This window comes from Terrapene carolina, unplaced genomic scaffold, assembly GCF_002925995.2.
Source record: "Terrapene carolina triunguis isolate 2854851 unplaced genomic scaffold, T_m_triunguis-2.0 Scaffold194, whole genome shotgun sequence".
NCBI lineage: Eukaryota > Metazoa > Chordata > Testudines > Emydidae > Terrapene > Terrapene triunguis.
Window position 1 is genome coordinate 2,579,720 of NW_020664545.1, and position 12,660 is coordinate 2,592,379.

Here is a 12,660-nt window from a genome sequence, read left to right on the forward strand (position 1 = left end):
GCAGGGGGCAGGCCGGGCGTTGTGGGTCTGGATTGTGGCACATGGGCAGAGCAGGTCTGGACTGAGGGCCATCAGCAGCGAGCCGTGCACTGTTTGCTGCTTGTCTTTCACTTCCATCCGCACTGACCCCCTCGCCCAGAACCGCCAGTCACTCAGGAGATGGTGCCCTGTGTGTCCTGTCCCGGTGGCCTTTGGTCTCGCCGAGAGGGGACTACAGAGCGCTGTGTGGGTGCTGGGGTCCCCCAGGGATTCTGCTTCTTCCTGGGCTGCTGCCCTTTGCCACCTCTGGCGCTCACTCCTATCCCAAACCCTCTCCCACCCCCCCTTGCCCATGTGACCAGACTGGGGAGGGACAGGACCAGCGGTAATAATAGCCCGGGGCCCGCCCCCAAAGTCCCTCTCTTGAGTCTGTGACTTGGCCATGGTCGGGATGAGGCCGCTGAGCTAGCCCCAGTCGATATTAACGCGGGACAGCGGGGGGGCGCATGTCCCAGCTGCTGAGCTGCTCCACGGAGACCATCAGCCCGGCTCATATCCTCTGGGTTTAATCTCTTACTTAGGATCCAGCCAGCTGTGCCCTTTCCCTGCCTGAAAGAGCCAGCGTCAGCTCAATCCCCTCCCATCAATCATTTCGCTAGCCCCGGTCCTGGCTCCTAGTTGTCTGATTATCTCCATCCCTAGATCATAGTGGGCTTATCCATCCATCCATCCATCTCCAGCCCTAGATCCTGGTCTGTCTCTCTCTCTCTCTCTCCGTGGTTTCTCTAAGGTGCCCGTCACCGTGGCGTCCAACCACCACTGGCAGCACCAGCTCCTCAGCGCCGTCGGGAGATGGCTGCCCTCGTTTGTTGGAACGGTGTTGTGACGCCCGAAATCGCTAAACTGAGGCCCTGGCGTATCCCGTCTATGGGCAGCTGAAGGCTGCGACGGGCTGAGAACCGAGCTCCCCACCCCCATGCCTCATAGCCTGGCGGCACGTATGACCCGTGAGCTGCCTCGGCTGGCATCCGACTGGGCGCCTTGGGGTTCCTTGCCCAGCTGCAGAGGAGGGATCTGCTGGTCCCTGGCTCAGAGTGATTCCCTCGCCCGGGCGCGTGGCTGGCTGGGTCTTGCCCACATGCTCAGGGTCTGTCCAGTCGCCAGGAGTGGAGTCAGGCAGGACTTTCCCCCAGGTCAGACGGGCAGGGAGCTGGGCGGGAGGTTCCGCCTTCCTCTGCAGCGTGGGGTGCAGGTCATCTAGGTGGGTCTCACGTAACCATTTCCCTGCCATTGCGGGGAACGTGGGTGCTGGTTCACCTGAGTCCCTCCTGTTCTCTGCCTGTGGCACATCAGAGCCTTGTCTCCTACGGGCTGTGACACTTTGGTCTCTTGTCGGTTGTTGGGGTTAGTGTGGGGGGAGGCAGGCTGGGGGAGGCGGCCTGTGACGTACAACAGGTCCCTTTAAATTCTGTGTCTGCCTATGACTACGGACCCCCCAGATCCTTGTTTAAAGCGGCGCATTCTCCATAAAGCAAACCCAACAGGGAGCCTCCCCCAGCATAACCCTCCTCCCCCCACGGCGAGCTAGGAACAGAGCTGCAGCTGACCAGGCCGTGCTGTCTCTGGGGTGGCCAGGGCGCTGGAGGGCTGGGAGCAGGAGTCAGTGGGGGCGGGGGGGGGGGTTGATTGGTTGGTTTGTTCCTAAAGCCCCTGATACCGATGTATCAGGAAGCGTCTCCAGCCAGAGCGACGTCCTCCCCAGTCCTGCTGCAGGTGACATTCGGCATCCCAGGTTCCTTGGCAGCTGCTCCGGGGCACCGTGGCCCTGCCTTCCATCCATCCATCCCCCAGTCCCTCGGTCCCGGAGCAGGATGGACGATCGCAGGGCTGGCTCAGGCCAGTGGGAGAAGGGAATTCCTGCTCCCCAGGGCACGGGGACAGACTCAGGGGCATGGGCACCATCTGCAGGCATCCGCCTGGGCTGCGGGCAGGGGGGAGAATTGACGGTGGCCCCTGAGGCGGAGGGGAGGCCATTGCTGGGGGCCCCCACAGGAAGCTTGTACCCCAGGGACAGCGACCCCACCCGATGGGGCCCGACAGGTCTTTCCCAGCTCTGGTTTCCACGATGGGGGAGGGAGCTGCGGGAACCCCCCCCCCAGAAATAAAGGAGGGCTGGGGCCAAGCCCCAGGGGCACAGGGCCCGATCCTGGGGGCCACAGCACCAGGTGCTGTCAGCAGGACAAGCTGGCAGAGGCTGTGCTCCATAGGACACCCTGCCTCATTAGAGCTCGTTAAAGCCCTTTTATCTCCCCAGAGAAGCTGTGTCAAGCTGCATCCCAGCTGCCGGCACATACCCGCCGTGGGGCAGCCCCGGGCGCCCCCCAGAACCAGTTCATCACCCAGGCAGCTCCCCCAGCCAGAGCCATGGCTTTAACGCCCACGCCGTCAGCCTCGGTGTGTCAGGCAGAGCAGGCATGTGTGTGGGCATACATGTGTGCGTGTGCGTGTGTGTGTGTGCATCCCCAACGCACAGACACTGCCTGGGGGGGGCGTATCGCCGCTGGGCCCTGAGCTGCTGTGTCTCTCGTGGCAGATATTGACGACTGCCTGTCCAGCCCGTGTCAGAACGGAGGCACCTGCATCGACGAGATAAACTCCTTCGTCTGCCTCTGCCTGCCCAGCTATGGGGACAACCTGTGCGAGAAAGGTAAGAGCCGAGGCATCCCGTGGCCCGGCCTGCAGTGTGATCCTGGGAACCGCGGCCCCTTTAACAACACTAGACTGGATGGAGTTACATCAGAGCCAGCCCCGGGGAGGGCAGTTCCACATCAGGTCTGGATCCGGGATCAGGATCTGGGGTTTTGCTGTGGGGCCAGCCCAAGCGGGGCTCTCTGGGGGCTGGGAACCTGGGACCTGTTTGTAGATTGGCCTCACAACTGCGAAGTTTGGAGATGGGAGGAGGGGACCCAGACTCTTGATGCTCAGGTTCCATAGTGATGCGTGCAGGATAGAAAGACACACAGACTGACGGACAGCCTGATAGAGAGGGAGAGCGAGCCAGAGAGTGATCAGGATTTTGGGAATTGGACGGGGGCGTTGGGATAGACAGACAGACCAGGATCTAGGAGGTGGATAGATAAGAATCTAGGGATGGACACAGACAGACGGAAGCGCCTGACCGAGCAGCCATGTGAAACTCACTTTCAAGCGGAGCCTTGCAGCCCGACCCAAACTCAACAGGACGCGGGTACGAGGGTCGGGTTTGGGTCGCTCAGGTCTGAGACCAGCCAGACCCCTTGAGCCAGCCCGTCTCTGATAACTCTTCCTGGCGAGGGGCCACGCGGCTCCTCCCAGGCGCTTCCCCTTCGCTGAGTGCTGGGCGGGTTGCAGCACCCCTCGCTCCGCAGCATTCACAGCACGGCACGAGAGGGTCGGGTCTCAGCCCTGCCGTTCCACGAGCAGGAGGCAGCCAGGGATGGGGAGCAGGGAGTCCCCACCAGGCCGAGGCGTCGGTGCTGACACGGGCTCAGGAGAGCTGTTGGGGTCGGTTCTGAAAATGTCTCGATGCCCTTGGGTCACGTTCAGCTCGGCTGCGCTCGGCTCGGGGCCAGGCTGGACTGAGCAGACCTCTAGTTTCAAGTGAATTTCCGGGTGATTTGGGGTTGGTCCATGTGCGAGTCAGAGCTTGCGCTTCCCCGCTGCCAGCCCCAGACCAGAACTGAGGAAAGAAACCTCCCTGCAGCAACATCCCACCTGGCACCACCCACACGGCCCCTGCCTCGTCTCAGGTGCTGTCATCCTGGCTGCCAGAGACAAGGACGCTTGTAATAAGATCCTGTGAGCAGAGCCCCAGCTCTGAGGCCAGGGAATTAGCCGCCTGCTCCCCTCTGGGAGTGGGACTGTGTCCGTGGCACGCTGCAGACCCTTGAGCAGCAATGGGAAACGGGGCTCTGGCTGCCTTCCTAGCTCACTCGCTCTGCCGAAAATCCACCCGCCTCTGCCGAGCGTTCATCAGACCTGGGCTCTGCTGGCAACTTCCACGCAGCAAGCGCCGGTGCTGGGCCAACGCTGGGGCTTCAGGTCACGGCTCATTTCCCCCGAGTTAGAGAGGGGGAAATCGAGTCACGGGGTGGGCCAGGGACTGGCCCAGCGCCACCCAGCCAGTCAGAGCTGGGCATAGAACCCAGGACTCCTGCCCCCAATGCTCTGACCGCCGATGCTGGGGTGCTGACGGCATTTGCTAACCTGTTCCATTTCTCCCCACTTGGCGGCAGACACGGAGGGATGCGATCACGGCTGGCACAAGTTCCAGGGCCACTGCTACCGCTACTTTGCGCATCGGCGCTCCTGGGAGGATGCGGAGCGGGACTGTCGCCGGCGCGCTGGCCACCTGGCCAGCATCCACTCGCCAGAGGAGCACGGCTTCATTAACAGTAGGGCGGGTGCTTCCCTTCTCCTGTAGCTTGACGTGGGCCGGGAGGGTGGCGGGGCAGAGCCCGGGTTCAGTGCTAGCAGGGCTCTGGGGTGGTGTCCTAGTGTGGATGCGGTTACACTGGTATAAACCCCGTCCCCCCGGATAGCTGTGTTCACGCTAAGGAGGGTTGCGCTGCTTTCATCAGATCGCTGTAGGGAAATATACAGGATCCTCTCCCAGGCGAGTTAGAGCAGCACAACTCTGTAGTGGGGCCATGTGCTGAGGGATGCAGGGCTAAGCATTGCAGAAAGCCTCCGAGGCGGGCGCCGGGCCCTCTAATCCCAGCGCTGCCGGGAGCACAAGCCTCATGAGTGGTATTCAGAGGGCGCCGGTTCGCAGGGAATCAGAAACCGCGCCCAGTGCAGTGTGGCCATTGGAATTTTGAGGAAATGGTTCTAGTCGTGCGTGGAAACCTCAAACTGATTCCCAAGGCCAGAAGGGACCAGTCTGACCAGTCTAATCTGGACTGGGACTTAGGAGACCTAGAGTCACCTCTTGGCTCTGCCACTGCCCTGCTGGGTGACCTTGGGCAAATCACATGGCTGCTCCGTGCCTCGGTTTCCCCATCTGTCAAATGGGGATAAGAATCCTGACCTCTTTGTAAAGCGCACTGGGATCTGCTGCTGAAAGCGCTGCAGACGAGCGGGGTTTTGTGATGATCTAGCCTGGCCTCCTGCAAAGCACAGACCAGAGAATCTCACTCTTCCATGAGCTGAGGAACATGTGGCTGAGACGCCCACTCTTGATGTAAAGCCTCCAAATGATGGAGAATTTACCACCTCCCCTGCGGAGCTGTTCCCATGGTTCATTACCCTTGCTGGTAAAATGCGCCTCTGATCTCCAGTCTGACTTCAGCTTCCAGCCCTTGCATCATGTCCTGCTTTTGTCTGTGAAATGAAAGCACTCCCTTCTCTCAAGAGCTTCTCCCTTTTGAATGGGGAATACTCCAAAATGCACATTTTCCTGCCCACGGGGGTGGGTTACACAGCCAGATGCGGGAGGGGGCACTGGAATTAGGGGTGCTGGGGGCACGGCAGCACCCCCGGCTTGAAGTGGTTTCCATCATATACAGGGTTTACAGTTTGGTTCAGTGACTCCCCCCCCCACACACACACATTGTTCTAGTGCCACTGGTTATATGATGTCAGAATATCGCAGCAGCTCTGGTGCATCGCACAGCGTGCCTTATGAGCTACCGTCCCTGCTGCCATGGCGTGAAATAATGGACAGAACAAGGCAGGTGATATAAAAATGGGGAGAAAAAAAAAGAAATTCTGAAGCAAAACGTTTGGTTTGAAACAAAATTTGGGAATTTTCCCGACACAAAACCTTGCCAGCGGGACGCCTCGGGGGAGATTTCCGACCCACTCGGGTTTGCTCTGATTCTCCGAGTGCTGACATCTCCATGTTCGGACCCGCTCTGGCTGGGAGAGGCCTTTCTCTGCCGGGCGTTCATTGGGCCAAGAGCCAAAGCGGTGCGGTGGGGGCCTGGCCGGCTCGGGGGCTCGTCATGGAAACGGAGTATCCCGCCTGTTGCTGGGGGGCCGGGGGGAAGTGGCATGGGGCAGCACGGCCCGGATTTGTTGCTCTCTGATGGGTGGCTCAGGGCTCTGTGTGGAGTGAGTTTGCTGGGCCTCAGGGTACACACACCATAAAGCCTTCGTCCCCATTGGCACCAATTGTGCCACCTCAGTGCCCTGCTCCCCCCTAGAGGGGGTCCCGCTGGGTCCGGCACATGGGCACGGGGCTGCCCCATTGCCTGTGCCTGCAGCTAAACAGAAGACTTCGTTCTCCAATGGCTCCAATCCAGCCTCATGCACAAACAATTTTGGCTTGGCCAAGCTCCTGTTGCCTCTTCCTCCGCTCAGCCCCTCCCCTGCACACACGCCTGCCGCAGGTCTCGGCAGGCCCCAGCTCTCTTCCAGCCCTGAGCTGAGCTGGTGCCCATCCAACCTCTTCCCCACGCCCGTCTCCAGCAGCCACTGCAAAGAAGCCAGTGGGAGGGTGGGAGTTGTTGTGGGGAGGGATGACAAAGAGGGAGCCAGGACTCTATTCCCAGCCCTGCCACTGACGTCTCAATTAGTGCCAGCAGCGCTGGTGTTTCTTGGGGCGTGGGACCTGGGCTGAGCCCCACCAAAACTCAGTCCACATCAGGCCATCAGGACTCCTGGGTTTTATCCCAAGCTCTGGTGTTAGACCTGAGAGCTGGAGGTCAGGACTCCTGGGTTCTATTCCCAGCTCTATCACTGGACTCAGTGTGTGACATTGGGCCAGTCACAGCCCTGCTCTGTGCCTCAGTTTCCCCATTTGTAAAATGACACTTACACAATCTTTGAAAGTGCATTGAGGTCTATGGATGAAAATCCACAGGCCCATCCAGCAGAAGTGCCCCAGGTAGACTCTGGGTGCAGTTGGTAAATCAATAGGTAAATATCACCCATCACGGAAATGCAGCCATCACTGGGGTGGAGCATGACACACTAGCTGTCTAGTATTACACAGCTTAGCACAGGAAGAGAAGCAGAGCTCAGTGCCAGGTTCTAGTGCCCTGGAATGTACCATCCAGTAGCATTTAATGTGATCCCTGCCAAGAACAGCGATCAGCTCTAGCAAGTGCTTTCCTGGTTGTGTTGCACAGCTGCTCCCTACGCAATGACTTGGGCTCCAGTCCCTCTGGGACAGTCACGTGTGTCTCTTGTGTGACTCTTCCCAGGCTTTGGGCACGAGAACACCTGGATCGGGCTCAATGACCGGATTGTGGAGCAGGATTTCCAGTGGACGGATAACACAGGCCTGGTGAGTTTGAAGCACCTCTGGCAGGGAGCACCTTGGCTCAGGGACCCTTCGCTGCCCCAGGCCCCAGCATGGCATTGTCCTGTTCGATCCAGTCCTGGCCCAAGGGATCAGGGTTATAAAATGCCTGTTGGCCAATTGGGCCCTGCTTGGGAACGTGCACATAGACTCATAGACTTTCAGGTCAGAAGGGACCATTATGATCATCTAGTCTGACCTCCTGCACAACGCAGGCCACAGAATCTCACCCACCCACTCCTGTAACAAACCCCTAACCCATGTCTGAGTTATTGAAGTCCTCAAATCGTGGTTTAAAGACCTCAAGGTGCAGAGAATCCTCCAGCAAGTGACCCGTGCCCCACGCTGCAGAGGAAGGCGAAAAACCTCCAGGGCCTCTGCCAATCTTCCCTGGAGGAAAATTCCTTCCCGACCCCAAATATGGCAATCAGTTAAACCCTGAGCTTGTGGGCAAGACTCACCAGCCAGCACCCAGGAAAGAATTCTCTGTAGTAACTCAGATCCCACTCCATCTAACATCCCATCACAGACCATTGGGCATATTTACTGTAAAGGGGACTGGTGAGGTAGGGGGGAGAGCGTGCAAGGCAGTGCATGCCTGGAATCACGGGGGAGTGAGTGTGAATGTGTGCGCATCTGAGGAATATGGAAGAGAAAGAGGGAGGGGACTGGGAGGTCTCAAAGTGTGTGGCGGGGTTCAGTGTGCATGAGTGTGCATATGTGTGCCAATGTGTGCAAGCGTGAGTGTGCACATGAATGTGTGTGTGTGTGCAGGGATGTGTGTGTGTGCCACTGTGTAAGCATGGGTGTGCACACAGGTGTGGGAGTGCATGAGTGTGTGATAACCTGTGGGTGTGTGTGCAAGACAGCACGTGTGAGCGTGTGACCGCGGGCCTGGCCTCTCCTCTCCATGCAGTCACAGAGCAGCGTCCCACGCCCAGAGACCCCGCTCTGGCCCAGCCAGGCGAGCCGCTGCCTCTGGCTCACACGGGCATCACCTTGAGTTTGGGCAGGGGGGATACCACGGGGGGAGGGGCGGGGCGAACAGCCCCGAGCAGCGGGATGCCTAAGACAGCTCTCGGTGCAGGACACCACATGGTGAGTCTGGCCAGCAGCTGGCTCAGTCCCCCCCTGATTTCTGGGAGACCCCCTGGAATAAACAGGGGGACCATCACTAGTGTAAATGGAGGGGGGCACGGCCAGGGCCTGGGGCAGCCTCTGTCCTGCTCCAAGGGACGCCCAGCCTGGCTGCTGCCCCCGCTTTGCCCTGCAGAGAGCGGTGCGGAGGGTCCCTGCAGGGCTGAGGGGCGGGGGGCGCAGGCAGGGGCCCGCAAGCGAGGGGGTATGATTGCCACTGTCTTTCCCCCCAGCAATATGAGAACTGGCGGGAGAACCAGCCCGACAACTTCTTCGCGGGCGGCGAGGACTGCGTGGTGCTGGTGTCCCACGAGATCGGCAAGTGGAACGACGTCCCCTGCAACTACAACCTGCCGTACATCTGCAAGAAAGGCACCGGTAACCCCGCCACAGCCCCCTCGCCCACAGGGCCCCCCCGAGCCCCCTCCTTCCTTCCCACCCCCAGACTCCCCCAGCTGCTGCTCCTCCTGGCAGGTGACCAGGGTCAGCCTCTGATTGGCTGAATGGGAAAGAGGGGTGGGGCCAATGGAACTATAAATTGGCTTGGTTTGTAACTGGTGAGCCAGTGGGAGCTGGAGCTGGAGCGCGGTGGACTGGCTGGCTGGCTGGCTGGCTGGCTGGCTGGCTTCAAAAGCCAGCAGCTCCCGTGAGAACAATAAGTCCCTTCTCCCCTCCCCCACTGAGAACAATGCAGAATTAAATTAACCCCGTCCTAGCGAGCTCCAGCAGTAGCCCTTGGCTGCGCTTGCTTCAGGGCACAGTCTGACTCCGGGCTGAGATGGGCCCTGTTGAAACAGAGGGGTGACTTCCAGGCACCCTGACCCCGCAGCAGGGGGGTGCAGGCAGGGAGCCAAAGAGGTCAGTGCTGCAGGGTGGGGCAGCCCAGGGAGGCTAGCTGGTGAGGTCAGCTTAGAAGTGGGGTGCTTTTCCAACTCTCACTGTTCACTGAGAAACTCGTGATACTTAGTGGTTTTCTTCAAGCCCCAGCTCTTGGAGTCATGTGAGAATCTCGGCTTTCTTTTCTTTTCTAAAGTGACATGTTAGCCCTCTCAGCTGCAGAGAAGAGCAGGAAAATAGGGCTCCAAAAGTCTCAGATCTCAGGAGGCAAATGAAAAAGAACCTGATTTTTAAGCCAACCTCCTGATTTGGGGGATGGGTCATGAATTTTGAGGGCCTGTCAGTGCCAGCCCTGCTGCATTCAATCTAATCCCCCTCAGAGGAGAGTTTTGCTGTTTGCCAGCCAGACCCATTTTATGGCTGTAAATCCTGCGCTCCCTGTCCCCGGATAGAGATTTCTGCATGGATTCGTGCTGCCTCTCAGTGGAAGGTGGCAAATCAGATGCGGGCTAGACTGTAAAGAAAGCGCCCAAGTCACAGGCGACTTTCCCCTCCTCGTTCTCTTTTGCTGCCCATTTCGCCCCTCGACAAAGAAAATCCAAAGAACCTCGTTTAATCTCGGTTTTTCTACTGCTTAATTCTTCCCCCTCTGCTTTAATTTGCTTAATAGGCCACCATTAAAACTATTAAGTTCTCATTCCTTATCTTGAAAGTTATATTAACCTCCAGCTGTTCCCGCCGAGCCAGAGAAAGACGCTCCAAAGTCCCAGCCACCGTATGTAATGATATATCTGTCCCGATAAGGCCATTAATTAAATATGTAAATCCTCCGCAACACCTTGGCGCAAATCTGTCAAAGGAGCCCTCTCCATAGATTGGATTTATACAGCAGCCACCGGCAGCTTCCTGAAGCGTTCTGTATTACATAAGCAGTGCGGTGGAACTGCCGGGCAGAGCGGGAGACAACGGCCGTATTTCATAGGGAGCCTGATCGAATGGAGGAAGCGGGAAGGCTCTGAACAGGCGTTTAAGGACAGGACAGGGTGACCGGGCAGATGCTGGGGAGATGCGCCCAGGTTCTGCTCCATCTTCCTCTTTGGGCTCTGCCACAGTTGCACCTTCCTCTGAAGGCATCTGGTCTCGTGCACTGCGGGAGGCACGCTACTGGACCATGTGGGCCCCTTGGCTGCTGTAGGGGGGCAGGGCCTGGGTTATTCTGCCAGCTGTTCAGGGACCAGTGCTCAGGGCCCTATGCTGGGTTTTAGTCCCTGCCCCGCCACGGGCTCCGTGGGTGAGTCACTTAGCGTTGGATTTGTCAAGGCACTGAAACCAATGGGAGTTAGGTACCTAGTGGGGTTTTCAGAAGAATCTATCTTCATCTTTAGGCACTTAAATACATTGAATGGTCCGGCTCTAGGCCTGTCTGGGCCTCAGTTCCCCATCTGTACAATGGGAATAATAGCCCAGCCCTGCCCTGGGAGGTGCTGTGAGCATTGCATTGTGAGGGCCTCAGATACTGCACAGAAAATAGGGTTTACCCCACCAGCACCATTGGGTCCCACTGACTGGCAGCCTCAGTGAAACCCCTGCACTCCTAGCCCTGGGCTCCCCACATGCAGCTCTGCTAATGCCCCGCGGTCCCAAACCCAGCCCCACCGCTTGCTAAGTCCAGCCTCCATCCATAGCCCGGGGCAATGGAGCTGAGGAACCTGCAAAGTGCAGTGAGGTGGGTCTGGCTGACCCTCCCCAAACTCCATGAACTCGGATGGCAGGGGGGAAAGGCAGCTCTCCAGCTGAGTCCAAAAGCTGGTTGTTTGCAGACCGGTGTAGGGCCTCTGGTGCCCGCGCTTTGCCCAATCAAGGGCTGTTCTGGTATCCTGCCAGCAGCCCACAGGCCACGACCCATTTGCATCCAACGGAGAGCACCGTCCGCAGCCCCTATGCCCCGGCTTTGTTGTAACCGCGCCTGCGGCTTGCCCCCTGTGCAGTGCTGTGCGGGCCGCCCCCGGCCGTGGAGAACGCCTTCCCCGTCGGCAAGCAGAAGGAGAAGCACAGTATCCACTCGACTGTCCGGTACCAGTGCGAGGGTGGCTTCACCCAGAGGCACGTCCCCACCATCAAGTGCCACAGCAACGGAAAGTGGGACAGACCAAAAATCCTCTGCACAAAACGTTAGTGCCGGCTCCCCATCCCTTCCCATGGGGGCTGGGGGAGGGGGCACTTCTCTATAGACAAACCCACCGTTACTCTGGGCGCTGGAGGTAGCCGTGCTGGGGGTTCCCGAGCACAGGGCTGATCCCTCTGGCTCAGTGCCGAGCCAGCGCCCCATCACATGTGAAACACCAAGCCCCTTCCCTGGAGGGAGGAGGCATTTAGCCCCAATGTCCTGGCTAGATCCCAGGGGCGTCTCTCCATGTCTACACTGCCCTGCGCTCTCAAATGGAGAATGCTGAGCAGCTGCTGCGTTCCACCCCAGAAGTGGCTGCACCGGAGGTAGCCCTCAGGCCTTGCCTTCGCTGCCGATTAGGGCGCGTTCCTCCACTCAAATGAGCATGACCGCACTGGGCACCAGCGCTGGAGCTGCGCAGAGGGGTCGGGCTAGCAGCTACTGGGCTGCATCCGCGCACACACGCCTGGGTCAGCTCACTCCAGTTTAAAGCGCCACTTAGCCTGGACTAAAGCTGTGTGCGTGTGTGGCCGGGAGTCGGGGTGGGGCCACGCTGGAGCTCTACCTCCAGCTAATAGTGCAGTGAAGACGAGCCTTCGTCTGCTGGCCCGTCCCAAAGTTGCCACCTGTCGCAGTGCAGCGCCCCTCAGCCCCACCCTGCAACACCTCCATGGGAGGGGTGGGGGTTTCCCCAGCCCTGGTCTAGGATTCGTCTCCTATCCTCGACCCCCGGGGGTGGGGGGCGTTTGTGGCTTAGCCCTGCGGTAACGTGCCTCCTCCTTCTCCTCCTTGCCTCCGTTAGCCAGAAGGTCCCACAGAACCCGGCGCCACCACCGCCGCCACCACAACCACCCGCGCCACCACCACAACTCCCGCAAGGAGCGGAGAAAACACAGGAAGCAGCTCCAGTTGGACTGGATGGAGGAAGGCAACTACTTCTAGAGGCTGGTGACGAGCAAGCACAAGTCCCCTCCCCTCCCCTCCCGCCCCGGGATGAGCCGGGCACGTGTGTGTGATGGGAAAGGGCAACTTTTACTGGCCCCCCCAGCCCCCCTTTTCTAAACCCCTTTGCTTTCATTCCTTAGGACGCCCCCATCGCCCGTGTGCCTGGGGGGGGTGCGTGTGTGTGCGTTTGTGTCCCTCTGTGCGTACACACGGCCTTGACCCTGCTGGTGCTCAGTCCGTCCAGGAGCCGCTCAGCACCACGCAGGGTCCAGTCGCTGGGCTCCACCCATCCGGGTTCCCACTGAGCGCA

At 59.3% G+C, this 12,660-nt stretch overlaps 1 protein-coding gene across 1 annotated transcript in view; it reads left to right on the forward strand.

Moving 5' to 3' along the window:
• NCAN (neurocan) overlaps positions 1–12,421 on the forward strand; it is a 34,424-nt gene extending 22,003 nt beyond the window's left edge. Inside the window, 7 exon segments of the mRNA XM_026655047.1 lie at positions 2,573–2,686; positions 4,254–4,412; positions 7,167–7,249; positions 8,635–8,779; positions 11,227–11,409; positions 12,212–12,387; positions 12,389–12,421. Coding sequence (XP_026510832.1) covers positions 2,573–2,686; positions 4,254–4,412; positions 7,167–7,249; positions 8,635–8,779; positions 11,227–11,409; positions 12,212–12,387; positions 12,389–12,421 — 893 coding nt within the window.
• Positions 12,422–12,660: the final 239 nt, after the last annotated feature.